Below are 19624 nucleotides of genomic sequence, written 5' to 3'. Positions count from 1 at the left end.
AGGAAATATCACGCACCAAGATGCGTAGAATGTAGAACCTACAGTGAGGTTCACATCAGGGGGAGTAGTGCGTGTTGTACTCTTTTTCCTTCATCATGGTTTTGTCCCACTGGGTTTTCCTGATAAGGTTTTAATGAGGCAACATGAAGCGTACTACAAATCCTGTATGGTTATGGCATCCAAGGGGGAGTGTTATAAATCATTATGTGGATGTCCCATAACCAATGACCAAGACAAGGCCCAGCCGTGGCCAAAGGAGGAGAGAGAGAGAGAGGCGGTCGTCCAAGGAGAGAGAGACGGTCGGTTTAGACCGTCTTAGACTTAGGACGTTTTCCTTTTATCTGTTTTAGATCTTTTCCTATTTCATGTTGTATTAGGTTTTTGGATAATTTCATTTTTCCTATACTTTGTAATCCTTATATAAAGGAACTCCTTGATCATTAATAAGAACACAGAACACAGAAATATTCAGTATTTAAACCCTTCTAATTACAACATCCACCATGTTTTATACAAGGATGAATGCTTGGAAGCTCAAGTATAGTCTCTAAACTACGGGAGAATGTGCATACCTAAACAGGATGGTTTTACAGCTTCAGCAACTCTAGATCTTGATTTAATTTCAACTCTATTATTTTCTATTTTGGATGGGTTTGTCCACTCTAAACCTCTTGCAGATTGAAAAATACTCAAGCTTAGCACACACATAATATTTGTTTATTACCAAAAGCTCTCTTTAACGAACCGGAATAATTTTCGCATACAAAAACACATCAACACACCTTCAGTTTCCGTTACAGGCACAGCATCCACACAGTAAAAACGAACCCATTAAACCATACCAAAATCCCCACAACACACCTTCAATTTCCGTTCTCAGCTCTTCTTGTTACCAGTTTTAGGAGTTGTTTTGCGTTGGGCCTTATATGCTACGTAAGGTGTAGGTGGAGGTGGAGGTGGTGGCGGCGGAATGACTGGAGGAAACAATCTCGGAACTCCGGAAGATTCCGGCCAAGCTGATAACTTCGGAACAGGAGAAAAAGCGGCACTATAAGTTTTGTAATACCGTTCACAAGTGTAACAGTCATCTACATACTGCGAAGGGTTGATTTTAAGCTTCTTGCAGACGGCTAGAGCGTGTAGACATGGAAACTTGAACTTTTGGAAATCCCCACATGTGCAGGTGCAGTCGCTCAGCTGAACAATCCATTTATCGTTTCCTGACGGTGGTGCTGCGACCTGAAACGCGTTATTCTCTAACGGCATTACAAGGTAAGCAACAGAAGCTTTCCTGAACTCTTCGAGCTTATCCATGACAGGTTTGGTGTACACGTCGCCGCAGTTAAGAGAGAAACGGCTAAAAAGAGAACATTCGTCAAAACAGTCTCTCAACTCATCAAACAGAAGCAGAACAGGACCCGTCAGCACATGATCAGGCAGCTCAAAGCCTCTACAGTCCGAAAACAAAGATGCGGTATCTAGCTCCATGATCCCGTATCTCCGACCACCGTCATGAGCCAGCGCCCACTGACTCTGTGGGGTTTGGCTAACCTTCTCCGAGCTTCCGGGTTATCTTTTTTAATAGTCTCTATGTTGTTTTCGAATTCTTCCCTCTGACTTGTCATTCCCGCTCGCTACAAGAGACTCCTCAGGCCATGATAACCTGGAAACTCGCGACAGAATTGGGACCAGAACTGCTTCAGACCGAATCTGTGATAAGCCCAGGGCTCTTGCCACTGAGACCCGGGTTCATTAATAACAGCGAGTATGTCTGGGTGGGGACTAGAGATGAGGCAAAGACCTTTCCTCTGTGTAACTTTCTCTCTTATATTAGTGAGAAACCAACGCCAACTATCTGAGGAAACTTCTTTGGTCACCGCAAAGGCAAGAGGCAAACACTTGCTGGCTGCATCTAACCCTGAGGCAATCATCAGTTTCAACTGGTACTTACCATTCAGCTCTTTGGTGTCCACTACGATCAAAGGTCTACAGTGTTGAAACCCTTGGATGGACTGTGGAAACGCCCAAAACACCCCAGAGAAGGATGCAAACTTAGGATTAGGAAAAAGATCATATCTCCAATCTACAAGCAGTCCATTAGATGAACGAAAGGCAGACATTAACTTGGGCAAATCTTCAAAACTCTGATCCCAGTCTCCTCCAAAAACCCTTTTAACAGCTTCCTCTTTAGCAGCACGTGCGTCCTTAGTTTCAAGCCCGTAGCCAGTTTTTGTTTGCCACCACTCACTCAACTCTGCAAACGACAGCGTTGGATGTACCCTGACCACAGGCTTAATCTCGTCGGCTTCGAACTCCGAACTAAAATTTGCTGGCTCAATGGGACGGCAAGTATGTGGACCAGTATACTTGATTATCTCGAAAAGTCCGTGCTTTTCCAGTTTAGCAGCCCCAAGTGACCACTTGCAATTCCATCTGATGCACTCAGACATAAACTCATCCGTCCCGGTCTCTCTTACTATAGACTTGTGCAGCCCTTTGATGAAACACCAGTCTACTGCCTTCTTCAGCTCATCAACGTCTCTAAAGCATAGTCCAACTCTCATGTCATGATCTTCCAGCCACAGACCACACAGGCACGGGTCTGAAACACCAGAATCTGAATCTTTATCCCCTGTCAAGTTAATCACCTCCGCAGCCTCCTCTGACCTTGAATTTTTGTTTGCCATGTCACCTCCGTTACTGTAATCCTTCTCCACCTTAACAGCTACTTCAGTTCTCTGTCTTTTCGAGGATCCACCAGGAACCAGGATGATCAATCACTTCCAAATACAATTCTACATTTTTAATACAAGGGTGTTTGCTTGGAACCTCGAGCATTGTCTCTAAGCTTTGGCTGTTCACCACGGGCATAAGCAGATACTGAAACGTCGTCGACTGTCCTCCAGCAACTGAAGGATACCTACCAAATACTTTAACTTTGGATCTCTCCTTATCAATATCTACTCCGGCAAGCACATATCCAACAACCTGTTTAATGCAATCTTTGGGTTAACTATGATCTTCTTAGGAGTTGATCCTTCGTAGTAAACTCCTTCTGTGCCATATTTGATGCAACCGTTCCAGTAACAGTACACTGGAACCTCTGTTTCAGACATGAGCACAACAAAACCTGGAAGAAACTCAAAGTAAAAAAACGTCATTTTTAGGGCAAACCCATGTGTCTTTGAGCCCTATAAGAAACAGAAACGATTCATATCTCTAACACAACAACATGGAGAAATATCAGCAACAGTATCTGACAAATCAAGCAATACCAGAAAAAACATAAAAACCCTAAACTATTATATGTAATCGAAGATGTCTCATGTCAGCATACCTGAGAAGATGGAGATTTTTTTGTCTTGGTAGTTGCAAGGAAGCTTGGATTTTACAGAAACTGAAGCAATTTAAGAATTTCGCCAGGCAATGTGCTCAGGAAGCAGACATCCACATTCCACACTCTCACACTCTGTAACCAAGCTCGTTTTCAACGGAAGCCAACTAAAGTATTACTGGACGAAGAAAACAAAAGGTCTTTAAAAAAAAGTCAGCAACAAAAGACTAATGGGCTGCAATAGGCCCACTAATGTGACTAAAACGGTGATTCGAACATCACATGATGATGATATTCATCATCTATCGTGAAACCGAAACGTAGACCGGGCCTGGGCAAAAAAAAAACAGGAACAGAAGAAACAAACCGGAGCCGAATCAAAATAACTAAAACTAGAATCAGACCGAAATCTTTCAATCTCCAAATGGTTTCTATATTTATATATCCAAAATAGCCAAGCCGAAACCGAATGGATATCCGAATATATGAAAATATTAATTATATATACATATAACTTAACTAAATATATATTTATAACTTAAAAGACGGTAAAAAGTATCAAAAATATTTAAAAATAATTAAATTATTATAAAGTATCCGAACTACCCGAAAGTATCCAAAACTATCAGGATAGTTTTATCTGAAATATCCAAAGTAATCTGAAATATCTAAATTTTTTTATCTAAATCATACTAATTATTTGATATTTTACTCTAAATAGTCGATATTTGATCCGAACTATCCAAACCCGGAACCATAACCAAATAAGAACCAAATTTTTTTGGATATTTTCTGGTTCGAACCGAACCGAAAATAGGTCATATAATAATCATGTAACTTTCTACCCGAACTATCCGATATCCAAAATAACTGAATCGGACCGAACCGATATTCGATACTCGAAATGCCAACGTAGACGGTAGGGGCAGACCTAGATTATCAAAAGAAACGTCACCGATAAAAATAATGGATATAATTCTTTCTTTTTACGGCTAAAGAATATAATTCGCAAGTGCACACTTTTCCAATATGTTTTTCTTAAATTATTAATAATTCAAATTAGGGCTGAAATTTTAAACTGAACCGAATCCTCTGGACTGGATAACTTTTTTTTTTTTAATTACGAGTTCAGTTCGAATCGGTAGTCTTTTTCTAAGATTAGTTTTCGGTTCAGTTTGGTAACTAATTACTTCAAATTTCTTTTTAAAAGTAAAGTAAAATTATAACCAAACCATACTAAAACTTAAATTTCAAACCAAACTAACCAAACTTATTTGTAATTTTAACAAATTTAAACTGAAATATAACCCAAATCATAAATTTCGGTATGATTTTTATAAACCAAACTAATCGAATACCAAATGAAACCAAATTTTATTTTGGATTACTTCGGTGAAATTAAGTTGAACCAAATAAGCCTATACATGTCAATTAGGACCGAAGCCTGTAGCCCGAGCCACCAGCCCTAAAAATTATCGGGTTTGAGCTTAGCTTTATAAGCCCAAAAAAAATTGGACCTTTCGGACTAAGCCCATTTGGGCTTTAGGTATTTTGGGCTTAAGCCCGTTTGGGCTAGAGCCAGCCCGAAAACTCGAAATTATATTTTTGCGTAAATATTATCCTTCATTCTTGTAATCGAAACTATTATTAGTAGTGATATATTATTTTAATATTTTTATCCAAACTCTAATAAAACAAATATAAAAGTTGTTAATGCACTTTATTGTTTCATCATTAGAAGTGTTACATTTTAAATTTTACAAAAGTATCTTCTTCTTTCATGTACAACATGTTTTTATTTTCAAAATACAAAGTATGAAACGTTTGACCTTGTTTATCATAAATTTTGTTATCTTATATTTTTTGTTTTAATTGATATTTGATTATTTAAATCTTATTAAATTTGGTTTGTGTATAAAATGTTTTTAATAAAAAAATTGTGATAGAGAAGAAAATTTTAAACTCACTTTATATATTTTTTATTTTTTAAAAATGAAACTTTTTTTTGTAATGAAAATTCACATGTATTAAAACAATGGAAGTGACAATGACAAATTATTTTTCGAAAAGCCCACAAAACCCAAAAAGCCCTATAGCCCTATAAGGGCCGGGCCGGGCTTTGAATTCTAGGCCCAAATTATTTTCGGACCGGACCAGGCCGGACTCAAATATTTACGGGTTTAGCGGGTTTGGACCGGGCCGGGCCAGTCCGAATTGACACCCCTAAATAAGACTAATCAAAGACTCGCCACAGTTTGCTCCACTTCAAACATAAAGTTTTGAGCTGTGACATTTCATATTTGATATATAAAATTTTAAATATGAAGTTTTTTGTTTTTTAGAAAAGAATTTCAAAATTTTGAGGAGTAAGACTATGAATATGAAGTGTTACTACTCAATATTTGAAATTAAGTAGTAAATATGAAATGTCATTATTCAAAATTTCAAATTTTAAATTTCATATTTTTATTTCTATTTTAGCCAATACAATTACATATTACATTTATGAATATTAAATATTTTATCCTTTATCGTTTTAATCCTTAAACTTTATATATCTCATAAATATTTCAAATGCATTATAAATTTAATTTTTACAAATAAAATTAAATAAATAAATAAGATTGAAAATATTTACAAGGCAAGGGGAATATAAGGGGATATTTGTTGTGGAAGATGTGGAGCCCAGGAGGAATCCATAAATCATGTGTTTTTTGAATGCTCTCCAGTAATTCAGGTTTGGACTCTATCGAAGATACCATCAAATCCAACTATCTTTTCGGCAAACGCTCTCTTCACAAATTTGGATCATCTGTTCTGTAAAGTTCTTCCGCAGATGGAAGAACATCAGTTTGCGTGGATACTATGATATATCTGGAAAGCTAGAAATAATAAAGTTTTCAGTAATTTGGATATTGATCATTTGGATACGCTTAAGTTGGCAGAAACAGAATCAACACCGTGGGCTAAGGCACATATTTTGAAAGAGCAGAGGACAATACCACAAATAGTAGATACGACTCTGCCGTCAATTCCAGGAAGATGGTGTTTTGTGGATGGCTCATGGAAAGAGGGTGATACTTTTTCAGGACAAGGTTGGTACATCACTTTAGAAAGATTTGATGGATTGTTGGGGGCGAGGAATGTTCGGGGTAGTCTCTCTCCCCTTCATGCGGAGATGGAAACGCTACTCTGGGCAATGGTATGCATGAGAAATTTACGTCAATTTCAGGTTACGTTTGCAACGAATTATTCTCAATTGGTGGAGATGGTTTCGGAACCAGAAGAATGACCAGCTTTTGCAACTTATTTGGACGATGTCAAGATCCTGAAAGAGAGTTTCACCCGATCAGTGATTATCTATGTACCACAGATGCAAAATATAAATGCGGATATAGTAGCACACAGTGTTAGGAAGCAGCCGGCTTTCGTCGTTCACATGGATACGGATCACCCGGTTTGGTTTACATAGTCAGTATGAGTCTGTAAAAGTCGATGACAAAAAAAAAAATTGAAAATATTTTAAAACTAGATTTAGACAACAACAATACTACAAAACTTAACAAATGCACTAATTAATCATATATATAAGAATATTACATAAATAATTTTGTAGAATAATATGGTATTTTACTTGGATATAATAGTTAATTATGTATTTTTTGTAAAAATATTGTTAACTAATCATGCAGTAGTATTTGATATATGTGTTAGTTATTTATAAAATATTATGAATTTAAATTAATTATAACAAATACGAAGATCATAGTATAAAATAAAAATATTTTTGAAGTTAAGTTTTAACTTTTGACTAGATTTTGATCCGCGCTTTCAAAGCGCGAGTTTTTTTTTTTTTTTTTCAATTGACAAATATTAGTAAATATCATATTTTATATATTTGTGTTTTACTTTATAAAACACTTAAATTTTTTATCTTTCTTTATCGTGTTTCATTTTAAATAACTATTTATGTTTAAAAATTAAACTTTATTTCTTTAATGAATTAAGTTGGTATAACTGTGATAAATTAATTTTATTATGTGGTTAATATTTTTAATAAAAAAATTATATATTTTATAAAGATTTATACTTTTCAATGAAAAAATTCAATTTTTTTTATGAATGCTTAAATTATATTAAGAAGAGAAAAAATAATAATTAAGAATTGTTGAAAAAAATTTATTTGAACTTAAACTCAATGGCCCAAAAGAAAAAAAAAATATGAGAATTGAATCTGATTTCTTAATCGGTTCAAATGACCAAGAGAGATCTGATGTGGACAGTGGGCTGGATCCGAAAAAATGAACCAATATAGATGTGTTATTAATCTTCTCTATTAAAAGAGAAGTACCATTTTTATCTACTATTTAGAAGTCTACTAGGACCATTTCATTAATCACATAATATGATATAATAATTAATAGGAATATTAATAATAAATTAATTTTAACTATAGATTTGAATTTTATTTTCAGTTATAACAAAATCTGTTGAGAAAAATCTAACAAAATCCTACTAAATTTTTAAATAATTTTTATTTAATATTTGTTTAATTAATTTCGTAATTAAATAATATAATGCTTTCATTTAAATAAATTATCATCTACCACTAAAACAGGTTCAAATTTGTTAATCATGTCAGATTTGTTTTATACAAATGAAGTTATTAACATATGTTAAAAATTTATTTCTACAGCTATATATTTTCAAAAATCATATGTTGAAGAATATTTTTTATTTGATGATTTCAAATTATGAAAACTCGAAAACGTAATAAAAAAGGTAAAATGTATAAAACAAACCCCTATATTAATAAAATAATAAGAAACTTAAACAATAAAATTAAAAAGTTATAAAATACTAAACACTAAAATATAAATTGTATATTTAAATTTATATAATAATATTAAAATTAAATATTTATAAAATGAAAATATACCCGCACTATGTGCGGGATAAACTCTAGTATTACTTAATTGCCTTTAATAAAACATGCAATGCTTATAAACGATGGTAGGTCTAAGGTAAAAGAGACAATAGAATTCTTGCTTTAACACCACTTTTAAATTTTCCAATATAGTATATTTTTTTTGGGGAGATGTTCGTAAATGATATTTTTGTTTTGTTTATATATACCATAGTTTTAAAATGAAAAATAAAAATTCAAATAACCACAAATCAATTGAGGTTTGCCCTTATTGAATTGTAAGTGCCTTTATTCGCGAGATATCTCAGTCGACTGCAAACCCTATTTCCGACGAACTTCTCAATCGCCGCCTCATCCTAATCGCTGGTTAGATTCTCTTTTCTTTTCATCCTTTTCTCGTTGCCTTGTGCTGGATCGAATATTGTATCTCTTTTTTTTTTTTTCTTTCTGTTCTAATGATTTTTGAGAGCTCAAGCTGTTGAGTTTCTTCGATCCTTAGTGTTAAATCTAGTCCTGTGGCTCATCGTTGATGCCGATGTATAGCAAATTGCTACCGAGTTTCGTATCGATCTATCAGTCTCTCTATGTATATGCTTGCGTTGTGAAATTATGTAATTGAACTTTAGTGTTTTATGGTCTACAGAGATGTCTGGATATTCAACGAAAGGAGCTGCTCCTACGAATGGATCAGTCTACGTTTCGAATCTTCCACTAGGAACCGATGAGAACATGTTGGCTGAGTATTTTGGAACCATTGGGTTACTAAAGGTATGGTATTACCCAGGTACTCTCATTATTTGCTTTTGTTTTTTCTCTACGGTTACTGCAATTTTTCATCCACAACATGTCAGAGCTTCTTTACTGTTTGGTTTTATAGAGGGACAAACGAACTGGTACTCCCAAGGTGTGGCTGTACCGAGACAAAGAGACTGATGAGCCGAAAGGAGATGCTACTGTTACCTATGAGGACCCGCACGCTGCTTTGGCTGCTGTTGAGTGGTTCAATAACAAAGATTTCCATGGAAGCGTTATTGGAGTTTTTATGGCGGAGTCGAAGAACAAAGGTGGAGAAGATTATCCGAGTGAGTCTCTTGGATTCGATGGAGGTGCTGCTAGTAAGGAAATAGATGGAGGTGCTGGAAGGGGGAGAGGTCAAGGGGATTCTTCCGCCAAGCCGTGGCAGCAAGACGGTGACTGGATGTGCCCAAATACCAGGTCTGTGATATTGGTGAGGAGCTTCTTCTAGCTCTTTGTTTCCGTTAAGCTCTATATTTCGTTGTATATTTAGGTCTAGTTGTTCTTACACGCTTTTATTGGCAGTTGTACAAATGTGAATTTTGCGTTCCGTGGGGTTTGTAACCGCTGTGGAACTGCTAGACCGGCTGGTGCATCTGGTGGGGGCATGGGTGGTGGGGGCCGTGGAAGGGGTCGAGGTGGAGGTGCTGATGCTGGGCCACCGGGGAAGGGTGCTTCTACCGGTCTTTTTGGCCCAAATGATTGGTCTTGTCCAATGTAAGCAATCTGATTATGTCTGAAATAATAGTTGAGTTCACTTTTTACATGATGAATGAGCGTTACTACTTGATTTAAATAGTTTATATTTCATAGCAAAAGAGGACATTCCAGTGGCATGTGGTGCTGTGGCTACCAGATATAAAACTAATCCGTTGGATGTATGGAATTAAATAATATTAGTTTGTATCCCCGTGTTTTTGATGATGCCAGTCTGCTGTTTACTGAAATTGTCCCTAAGAATGTGTCGAGGCACCATGCTCTTCTTTTTTAATGTTAATTGTAGTGTCGAAAATTGTCTGCAGATGGTTTGTCATACTGAAAAAGCTGATTGTTAGACATGGGTGGATTGTTTTTGAGTCTAGCAACTTTGAGTTTTTTTTTATTTTGAGAAAGTTATTTGTCAAGAGTCTGCGTTCAATTTTCTGTGTCAAATTCAACGTATAATTTTAGGTTAAATAGAAGTTTATGCTATTTTCTACTAGTTTAGCTAGTAGACTGTTAAACAGTCACTGTTTTCATTGGGTTCTTATGCGCACTTGTGCTGTGGGAATATATGTATATGCTTTGGTTCCGGTCTTTAGTGCTCATATACATTGGTTCTCAATGCAGGAGCAATCTGTTCCATTGTTCTAATATTTTAATTATCAGGTGCGGGAATGTCAACTGGGCTAAGCGTTTAAAATGTAATGTCTGCAACACCAATAAACCTGGTCAGAATGAAGGTGGTGTGAGGTATGTCTCAATGTCAATGATAAGCTTGCCTTTGTATTGTCTTTTGCAATATCCGAGCCGAGGAATAGTATTATAGATGATTTTGTGAAAATTTAGGATACATTTATAGATTTTTCGTTCGATATTAGTAGTTTTGATGTCAGCAGGGTATTCTTTTTCTTCTTTAGACATGTCTCTGTAGATAACTGGAAAAAAGAACACAATGATCTCTTCTGCGATTTGACCGAGTGTTTTCTTTGTTACTCTGTTCAGTATGAGAAAGGTGCTGCTACATCAAAATGTTCTTTTCGGCAATTGATTTATCTCACTTGAAATGTTTTTATTGTAGTCAAATTAGAGTTACATTAAGAAACATTAAGGATTTAGCTTAACGGGCTGTTGTTCTCTTAAAAGACTACTTATTCATTTATTTTCTTTATACAGGGGAGGTCGTGGTGGCGGCTACAAGGAATTGGATGAACAAGAATTAGAGGAAACTAAGAGACGTAGGCGTGAGGCTGAAGAAGTAAAATATGCTTTCGCTGAAGAGTTATTTTGTTACTTATTTTGTTGCATTGCTTGCTAAGCTTTTGTATATACCATTTAACTTATGATGTCATAAAATTTCAGGATGATGGTGAAATGTATGATGAGTTTGGCAATCTAAAGAAGAAGTACCGTGTTAAAACAAACCAGGCTGACACCAGGCCTGCTGTTGCTGCTGGTCGTGCTGGGTGGCAAGTCGAGGAATTAGGTAACTTTCTGTTTTACTTCAACTCAGAGAACTTCTCTATGCAAAATACAAGCAATCTGACACAAAACTTGTGCTTCAGAACAGAACCTTTATGCTATGGAAAAAAATATTTGGCTTGATAGGTATGTACTGATTGTAGTAAGGATAGTCCTCAAAGAATTTTCTTGTTCGATTAAAATCAACATATTTTGCTAGAAGTTGCACATTTAAGCTTGAGGCTACATGCCTATACTTCCCATCCTTGAGGGGATCTCCAGTCAGTGAATCCTTGTAAAAATTGTTGTTTCTTTTGAGAGCTTTCTTCTTTAACCGAGTATATATAAGATGACAGAGATGAAAAGATTATGCTAAGGTCTTAAACTTAGTGCTGTAATTCTCCCACCCTCGCAACCAAATAAAAGATGTTTGTTTTCTGCTTTGCACAAAAAAGTCAGGATCTAGTGTGTTTATTCGGTGTTGACGATTTGTATTTACCTGTGGCAGGTGTTGATAGAGATGGAAGAGAGAGAAGCAGAGACAGGCAAAGAGACCGTGGAGATAAGCATATAGATCATCACTATGCTAAGGATAGACGGAGAAGCAGAAGTCGAGAGAGGGAAAGAGGAGGCAAGGAACGTGACTATGACTATGACCATGATCGGAACAGAGACCGAGACAGAGACTACAGTCGCGGAAGCAGGTGCCGTAATTGAGAGATATTGGTCAAAAGTGTTAGGTTTCATTAGTCTATCATATTTTCCAATGTTTTATCGACTTAATCTACATTTCAATTATCTGGCTTTTTTCGTCTTCTTTTGATTGTGTGAAAGTAAAACTCTGTTGGTGCTTCCAGTGGTAGGATTATGGTATTGACATTAGGCCTGGGACGGATCGAGTATCCGGGCAGTTTTAAGATATCTGGATCCGGATCTGTATCTGGCGGATCCATAATTATATTATTCTTATCCGGATCTGAGGTTCTCGGATATCCGGGTGTCGGATATCCTTCTAAAAATTATAATATACTGCGGATATCCGGATCCGGATTTGGATCCTTAAAATAAATAAAAAAAATATATAAAATATTAACAATAATTTTAAAATAAAAATATATATAATATATATTGTTAATTATTTTTATGTTTAGTATTACAAAATTTACATAAAATTTATATATATTGCTATAAAGATGAAAATAAATTAATTAAAATTAGTTTTTATATATAGATATTACTATTTTTAAAATAGTTATTAATAAAACTTATCCGGACTAAAAAATCAAGATATCCGGATCTGGATTCGGTTTTGACGGATCTAATATTTTACTATCTGGATCCGGATTCGGCCTCTCCGGATATCCGGATTTTCGGATCAGATCCGGATCAGATCTCGGATCGAATGCGGATCTCGGATAAAAGTGTCAGGCCTAATTGACATGACATCATTTTATTTTAAGAAAGGATAAGCAATGCTTACTTTCCTAAAACATCTATATCATTATTTTTACCAGAAGAAAATAGTATAAGCGATGTTATTTACAAAGTTTGCGGTATGTTTCTCGAGATATATTACTGTATGTTTCTCAATTTACAGTTAAGACTTGTATGCATAACTCAAAAAATGACTTCAGGATAATCCACAAAGCAAGAAACATGTGCAAAAAGCTCATCACATACCGTGAAAGAGTATATGAGTAAGCAAAGATGATATAGACTCCGAACTATTGTTTGGTCTTCCTAGCCCTGAGCATTCGGTTGCAGTTCGGTCTGTTTAGGATTCGTTCAAGTATTTAGCAAAGTCGGTTTGATTTCGTCTTGGTTATTTCAGTTTCCCGGTTAGATCCGAATAACAAAATTGGGAACTAAGTAATATCTGAAGTAATTTCGTATCTTGTTCAATTTCGGTTCGATTGTCTTTGTCGGTTAATTCGGGTAAAAAAGTAAGAAAATTCGGTCTCCCACTAAAAGTCTTCTGCATATCGCAAACCACATGACGCCTTGACTGAACCAGACCACACGTGGTGATCTCACATAAGAAGCTTAGTTAATATGTTCTGAAAAGATAACTGAAAATGTTGACAAAAGGAAAAATAACTGAAATTAATTTCATTGCAATACCAACGAAACTTGTTCATCCAATTTATTTCATATAGGAAGAAATATTAGGAAAGAAGACTGATTCAAACGAGGGACAAGCGGGAAATCAAAACCCGCCACATCCATATTCATAGGGATAAAGATGACAATGAGTTTTTTTTCTACCTGCCACTAAGAAGAGAGATACACAAACACAACACCAACATCCGGAATGAAACCCATAAGAGAACTGCATACTGCAGACGCTCGCGCCAAGGCGATATAAATGCTACTAGAGGTCGCAAAGGTAGAACCAAATGAGACTAAGCCCATCGGTATATCACCAGCTAAGATCATGAACCTCAATCCCAACATCACCCATACAGATAGCTGTCTAAACCATTCTACAGTAGCAGAATAAGTAGTAAATAAAGAGCTAAGATGAGCATGAAGGACCTTACAAGGACGACTGGTAGGGAGGTCGAAACAAGGACTGATTAAAGGCCAGTCGACACACCCAAATAGAGACATGTATATCACAGGATAATGGAGCCCGTAGGCGAAGGAAGTGTCATCGATACACCCAAATAGAAACCTGTATACCACAGGAGAAAGGAGCCCGTAGGCGAAGGAAGTGTCGCTAGCAGACACCAGGAGACCACCACCACCACCATTCTTTGTCGCCATCCTAGATGGACTCTTTAGAGTTGAGATATAGGTAAGAGCTCGAGGAGATGGTATGAATGGTCGAAGAACAGTGATGATTCCAGATAATATATCGGCCAAAAAGACATTGCATATTGCAGGATATAAACCTTTAGAACCAAATCTTATGGCACCAAAGAACACAAAAGAAACAACACCACCACTGGCCAGATTTGGAAATCGAGTTTCCAGATTCTGAATATACTCTTGAGAGAGGGTGAATGGTGTGTCAAAGTGCAGGTGAACAACGAGGCGGAATGAAGCGTCGGGAGGATCCGGTGGTTCTGGCGGGGAGAGAGCTTCGAACGGCACCGGAGAAAACAAACACGGCGGCGGATCTGGTGGTTCGTGCGGAGTGAGAGCTTGCTCAAGAGAGCTTCGAACGACACCGGAGAAGGCAGACACGGCGGCGGATCTGGAGGAGGACGGAGTTGCAACGGAGGAGACGAGAGCCGGAGTGACGAAGGACGAGAAACCAGCACCATCGGAGCCATGGAAGAGCTGCTTCAGAGTGTTGGAGACTGGAGGACTGTACTGAAACTGAAAAAGAAATTCATGGAAGAGGCCACCTAGGGAAGAACGTTAGAGAGAGAAACCTTTAGGGCGAACTCCTCTGCATTAATACATATAGCATAACTTTATTCTTTATCCCTTTAAACTACAATTTTTAGACATTAGCTCTTATACCATGATGTGTTCAAAAAAAAAAAGCTTTATACCATGAAAAACTATGCAGTTAGATATGAAAAGAATATTATTTTTAAGAAAGTCAATCCTTCTCAAATAAATATGAAACAAAACTCAGTAGCGTTCATTTTAAAACAACAAAACAAGACAAGCACAAAAGTCATTTTATGGAAAATTGAGATAATTTGAAAATTTATGTGTTAAAAATTATACTAGTTCAACATAAACGTTTGGCTTACTTCCTCTAATTTATATTGGTGTAAATAAAGACAAATAAAACACTATATGTATCTCATTTCCATGTGGCATGTTCTGAAAGAGACTAAATGTTCCTCTTCATGTCCTTGCGCTGCAAGTAAAATAATCAAAGCGATCCAAGCCATCCAAGCATACATATCAATCAATGTTGTTCCAATCAAAAACCAACCTAGCTTCTGCAACGCATGTGCAAAGACATCTACTTATATCAGACACAAATTTGTGACTGAGAAAAGCTTCTTTGGGATTTTCTTAGCGAAAGTTAACACTTGGAATTAATATACTCATTGCCGGTTCATATGTTGGTAGTATTGGGCAGATCTTGGTTCTTGGTACCATTGGCTTATGGTAAGATAATCCTTGTTTTATTTGGTTAGATAGCATTTCACAATTCCCAGACTAAGCTAACGTAACGTGACATGGATTATATATATTTGTATTATTGCTAAGAGTAATCTAACATTCAGAAAGGGAGAAGGAAGAAAACATGTGAGCAGTGGAGTCTGTGGAGATCACGTGAGGCACATGGAGGCCAGTCTGGCCAGTTCATCTTATAGGTCCGTTGACTTGTACGTTTCCCTTATCCATGTATGATGTTTCCCCCTTGTTTTATATTCTGAAATAATTTCATTTTGTGAGTTATGCATGAGTTATTTTATTGAGTATTTTGCATGAGTTAACATCGAAACAGGTAATAGTTCCTGTCTATCTCTATTTCCAATGTTAGTTTATTAGAGTGGGTAATGTTAGTTGAGAAGTAATGAACATTTTTAAAAGGTCAAGCTGATATAGTATAACGTGCAATGCATAATTCATGTGAACTTATTTTAAACGTTAGTGTTTCTTTTTGGTTTTAAAGAAAGAGAGAAGAATATTTTGTAATTAACAGATTAGTAATGCATTATTATACAGGAACCACTTTTATAAAGAGAATCCAATTTTCAAACACTGTTGAGATCTACAATCACAATTGTCTTTGGAGTTCAGGTAGTTCAATCTCTTTCTCAATCTCTTCATGTCTCTGTCTTTGTTAATATTCCTTCCAAATCAAGATCTTGTTTCTGATAGATTTCTTATTCTTGATGGATATTATTATTTTTTAAGTCTTGATGGATCTTGCATCCAAACTAAACCTACAACATGTAGAAAGTAGACTTTAGCTGATGGTGTTTCTTTGTTCTTTTGATTTGTCTGATTATATAAGCCTGAGGAGATTTATTGACGACTCATGTCCTGTTTACTTACAACTGGTTGGTCGTTTGATGCAGTGAGATAGGCATATCTTAGAGTTTTAAAAAAAAAAAATGTCGGATCTTGAGGCACCATTAGTACGTCCCAAGAGAAAGAAGATATGGGTTGATTACTTTATCCAGTTCCGATGGATCGTCGTCATCTTCATCGTCCTTCCCATATCTGCCACATTGTACTTCCTCACCTATCTTGGCGATGTCTGGTCTGAAACAAAGTCCTACGAGAAACGTCAAAAAGAACACGACCAAAACGTTAACAAAGTCATCAAACGACTCAAGGGAAGGGATGCAGCAAAGGACGGCCTTGTTTGCACCGCACGTAAACCGTGGATCGCTGTAGGAATGAGAAACGTGGACTACAAGCGAGCCCGACATTTCGAGGTCGACTTGTCTGCTTTCCGTAACATCTTAAAGATTGACATAGACAGAATGATTGCTAGAGTGGAGCCTCTTGTGAACATGGGACAGATTAGCCGTGTTACGGTACCAATGAACCTATCCCTTGCTGTTGTTGCTGAGCTAGATGATCTCACCGTTGGTGGACTCATCAACGGCTACGGTATTGAAGGAAGCTCTCACGTGCATGGTTTGTTTACAGACACTGTTGAGGCTTACGAGATTGTTCTAGCCGGTGGGGAACTTGTCCGGGCCACTAGGGACAATGAGTACTCTGACCTCTTCTATGCTATCCCATGGTCACAAGGGACACTTGGGCTTCTTGTTGCTGCCGAGATCAGGCTTATACACATCAAGGAATACATGAAACTTACTTACATTCCGGTCAAGGGTGATCTACAAACCATAGCTCAGGGCTATATGGATTCTTTTGCACCTAGAGATGGTGATCCAGCTAAGATCCCTGATTTTGTTGAAGGCATGGTTTATAGTCCAAGTGAAGGTGTAATGATGACAGGTAAATATGCATCAAGAGAAGAGGCCAAGAAGAAAGGGAACAAGATCAATAACGTTGGATGGTGGTTCAAGCCATGGTTCTACCAATATGCACAAACGGCATTGAAGAAAGGAGAGTTTGTTGAGTACATTCCAACTCGAGAATATTACCATAGGCATACTAGTTCCTTGTACTGGGAAGGTAAGCTTATCCTTCCTTTTGGTGACCAGTTCTGGTTTAGGTTCTTGTTTGGATGGTTGATGCCTCCAAAGGTCTCTCTTCTTAAGGCCACTCAAGGGGAAGCCATCAGAAACTACTACCATGAAATGCATGTTATCCAAGACATGCTTGTTCCTCTCTACAAAGTGGGTGATGCTCTCGAATGGGTCGACCGTGAAATGGAGGTAAGACCCGATGAAACATTTGCCATGACCTCCAAATTTTAAAGAGTTATTATATATGTATATAGAACGGATGACTTCTAAATTTTGAAAGAAATTATTTATTAAAATTCATAAAATATGTTTATGAAATGTTAAGAACTTATTTCTAATTATTTTTTTTGGGTAATATTTTGGACAAATCTCAAAAATAGCCCTCAAAAACTAAAATAAACAAAATAGCATTTTATCTTTTGAAAAATTTAAATTTTTTTTATTTTTCAAAATTTGAAATCTTATCCCAAAACCCAACTCTAAACCCTAAACCCTAAACTCTAAACTCTAAACCCTAAATCCTAAATCTTAAACCCTTAACTCTAAACCCTAAACCCTAAACCCCCCCCCTAAACTCTAAACCATAAACCCTAAATTCTAAACCCTAAACCCTAAACCCTAAACCCTAAATCCTAAATCCTAAACTCTAAACCCCACCCCTTAACTCTAAACCCTAATGTCAAAATTAATTTACCATTGGGGAATAAGTGTATATTTATCTCTTTTGATAAAACATTAAGTGTTTTTTGGTCATTTTTATTCTTAAATGCTATATTTGTGACAAAAACTTTTTTAGTGCTATCCTAGTCATTTTCTCTAATATTTTTCCTAATTTTTTAAATATATACTGTTTAGGTATATCCACTTTGGCTGTGCCCTCACAAACTCTTCAAACAATCAGTTAAAAGCATGATTAGCCCTGAACCAGGATTTGAGTATGAGATGAGACAAGGAGACACAAAAGATGCACAGATGTACACTGACGTTGGAGTCTACTATGCTCCAGGTCCTGTCCTGAGAGGCGAAGTGTTTGATGGAGTAGAAGCAGTGCGCAAGATGGAGCAGTGGCTGATAGAAAACCATAGCTACCAGCCTCAGTATGCAGTATCTGAGCTCGACGAGAGAAGCTTCTGGAGAATGTTTGACGCTGACTTGTACGAGCATTGCCGCAGGAAGTACAAGGCTATAGGCACATTCATGAGCATTTACTACAAGTCGAAGAAGGGACGTAAGACTGAGAACGAAGTCAGAGAAGCTGAGCAAGCTCATCTCGAAACAGCCTATGCCGAGGGAGATTAATAGCAAAGTTTGTTACACAATCTCTTGCTTGTGTGTTTGTTAAAATGTTTCTTTAACTTGTTTGGTGTACTCTTCTTTACTATTCTTGTGTACTTGACGGCTGATGCTATCTTGTTTGCGCATATTTATAAAGATTTCAAACGTAATAGCACATATTACCAAGTGACGAGATAGTGTTGTCGTAACATAATAAATTTACAGGGGAGGTCTCATTTGTTCTTAAGAATCACCACTGACTTTGGCGACAATAACTGAAGCATAGTGAGCAATGTTAGTCTATGGGGAATGTTTAAGCCTCGCGATGACCGGGAACAACTCGGATGACTTCACGAACTGTCTGCATATCTGGTGGTTCGAACACATTTTAGCCAACGAGAAGAGTGCGATCTTGAGCGGTGACTCACTTGCTGTCTCTTTCTTGCTCGGGTTTAAGGCCACAGCCGAGCAATCCGAGACCAACTTTAGTAATGTCTGCATCACAAAATACGCCAAATGAGAAACCAGATTCATGCCTAGAGCTATAAGAACACAAAATCCTGACAACAAAACACCAGGCTTCTTGTTTTTGACCTGAGAAATCTAGCAACCCCGTTTTACAAATCTTCGCTATGGTTTGACTTAAGGCTATAACGCTACGAAATAACTTTTAAATGGACACAAAAGCATTTACTCTTGACGAATGTAGATAGATACCTGTAAAGCTCCTTTGGAGACTATATCTTCACAAAGCTTGTTGGAATTTCGGACAAGGTTGCTCAATGCCACCAGCAGCGTTATAGATCGTCTTAGTTCTTCGTACAGCTTGTCACTATGGTAAGCAGTAAATAACTCAGAACTAACAGATTGATTGGTTGGTTGGTTTGTAAACAATAAGAAAAAATAGCTAGATCTTGGGTTCAGATAATCAGGATTATAGAGATATATAATGCTTAAGATATTGAGATGACAATCCTGGAACTCGATGTCTAATGCATAAGATGTCCAACCTTGCTGCGTATCAAACCTGTTGGCTAAGTCCAATAT

General features: G+C 36.8%; 2 protein-coding genes and 1 pseudogene across 3 annotated transcripts; 2 read left to right on the top strand and 1 right to left on the bottom strand.

The window, feature by feature from the left end:
- Positions 1-695: 695 nt before the first annotated feature.
- Positions 696-3130, bottom strand: LOC106299899 (annotated as a pseudogene).
- Positions 3131-8512: 5382 nt separating this feature from the next.
- Positions 8513-12095, top strand: LOC106299902 (transcription initiation factor TFIID subunit 15). Its single transcript, XM_013735916.1, has 8 exons — positions 8513-8627; positions 8905-9029; positions 9139-9476; positions 9582-9773; positions 10425-10508; positions 10932-11013; positions 11118-11241; positions 11725-12095. Exons 2-8 carry the CDS (start codon positions 8907-8909, stop codon positions 11931-11933), a joined length of 1152 nt encoding a protein of 383 aa, XP_013591370.1. The 5' UTR covers positions 8513-8627; positions 8905-8906; the 3' UTR covers positions 11934-12095.
- A 3525-nt stretch (positions 12096-15620) lies between these two features.
- Positions 15621-18769, top strand: LOC106299900 (delta(24)-sterol reductase-like). 2 transcript variants are annotated; one of them, XM_013735914.1, is made up of 4 exons: positions 15621-15636; positions 15858-15932; positions 16214-17491; positions 18158-18769. In XM_013735914.1, exons 3-4 carry the CDS (start codon positions 16250-16252, stop codon positions 18599-18601), a joined length of 1686 nt encoding a protein of 561 aa, XP_013591368.1. In that variant the 5' UTR covers positions 15621-15636; positions 15858-15932; positions 16214-16249; the 3' UTR covers positions 18602-18769. The 2 variants fall into 2 exon arrangements, with proteins under 2 accessions (XP_013591368.1, XP_013591367.1); XM_013735913.1 differs by lacking the exon at positions 15621-15636 and having other exon boundaries at positions 15810-15932.
- The last annotated feature ends 855 nt before the right edge of the window (positions 18770-19624 follow it).

This window comes from Brassica oleracea, chromosome C6, assembly GCF_000695525.1.
Source record: "Brassica oleracea var. oleracea cultivar TO1000 chromosome C6, BOL, whole genome shotgun sequence".
NCBI lineage: Eukaryota > Viridiplantae > Streptophyta > Magnoliopsida > Brassicales > Brassicaceae > Brassica > Brassica oleracea.
The sequence above is the reverse complement of the archived record's forward strand: the minus strand, read 5'-3'. Positions and strand labels throughout refer to the sequence as shown.

Coding starts and splice junctions, on each gene's coding strand:
- LOC106299902 (XM_013735916.1), top strand. CDS start 8,907: ATGTCTGGATATTCAACGAAAGGAGCTGCTCCTACGAATGGATCAGTC. Junction 9,030..9,138: donor GAACCATTGGGTTACTAAAG/GTATGGTATTAC, acceptor TTGGTTTTATAG/AGGGACAAACGAACTGGTAC. Junction 11,242..11,724: donor GTGGCAAGTCGAGGAATTAG/GTAACTTTCTGT, acceptor TACCTGTGGCAG/GTGTTGATAGAGATGGAAGA.
- LOC106299900 (XM_013735914.1), top strand. CDS start 16,250: ATGTCGGATCTTGAGGCACCATTAGTACGTCCCAAGAGAAAGAAGATA. Junction 17,492..18,157: donor GGGTCGACCGTGAAATGGAG/GTAAGACCCGAT, acceptor TATACTGTTTAG/GTATATCCACTTTGGCTGTG.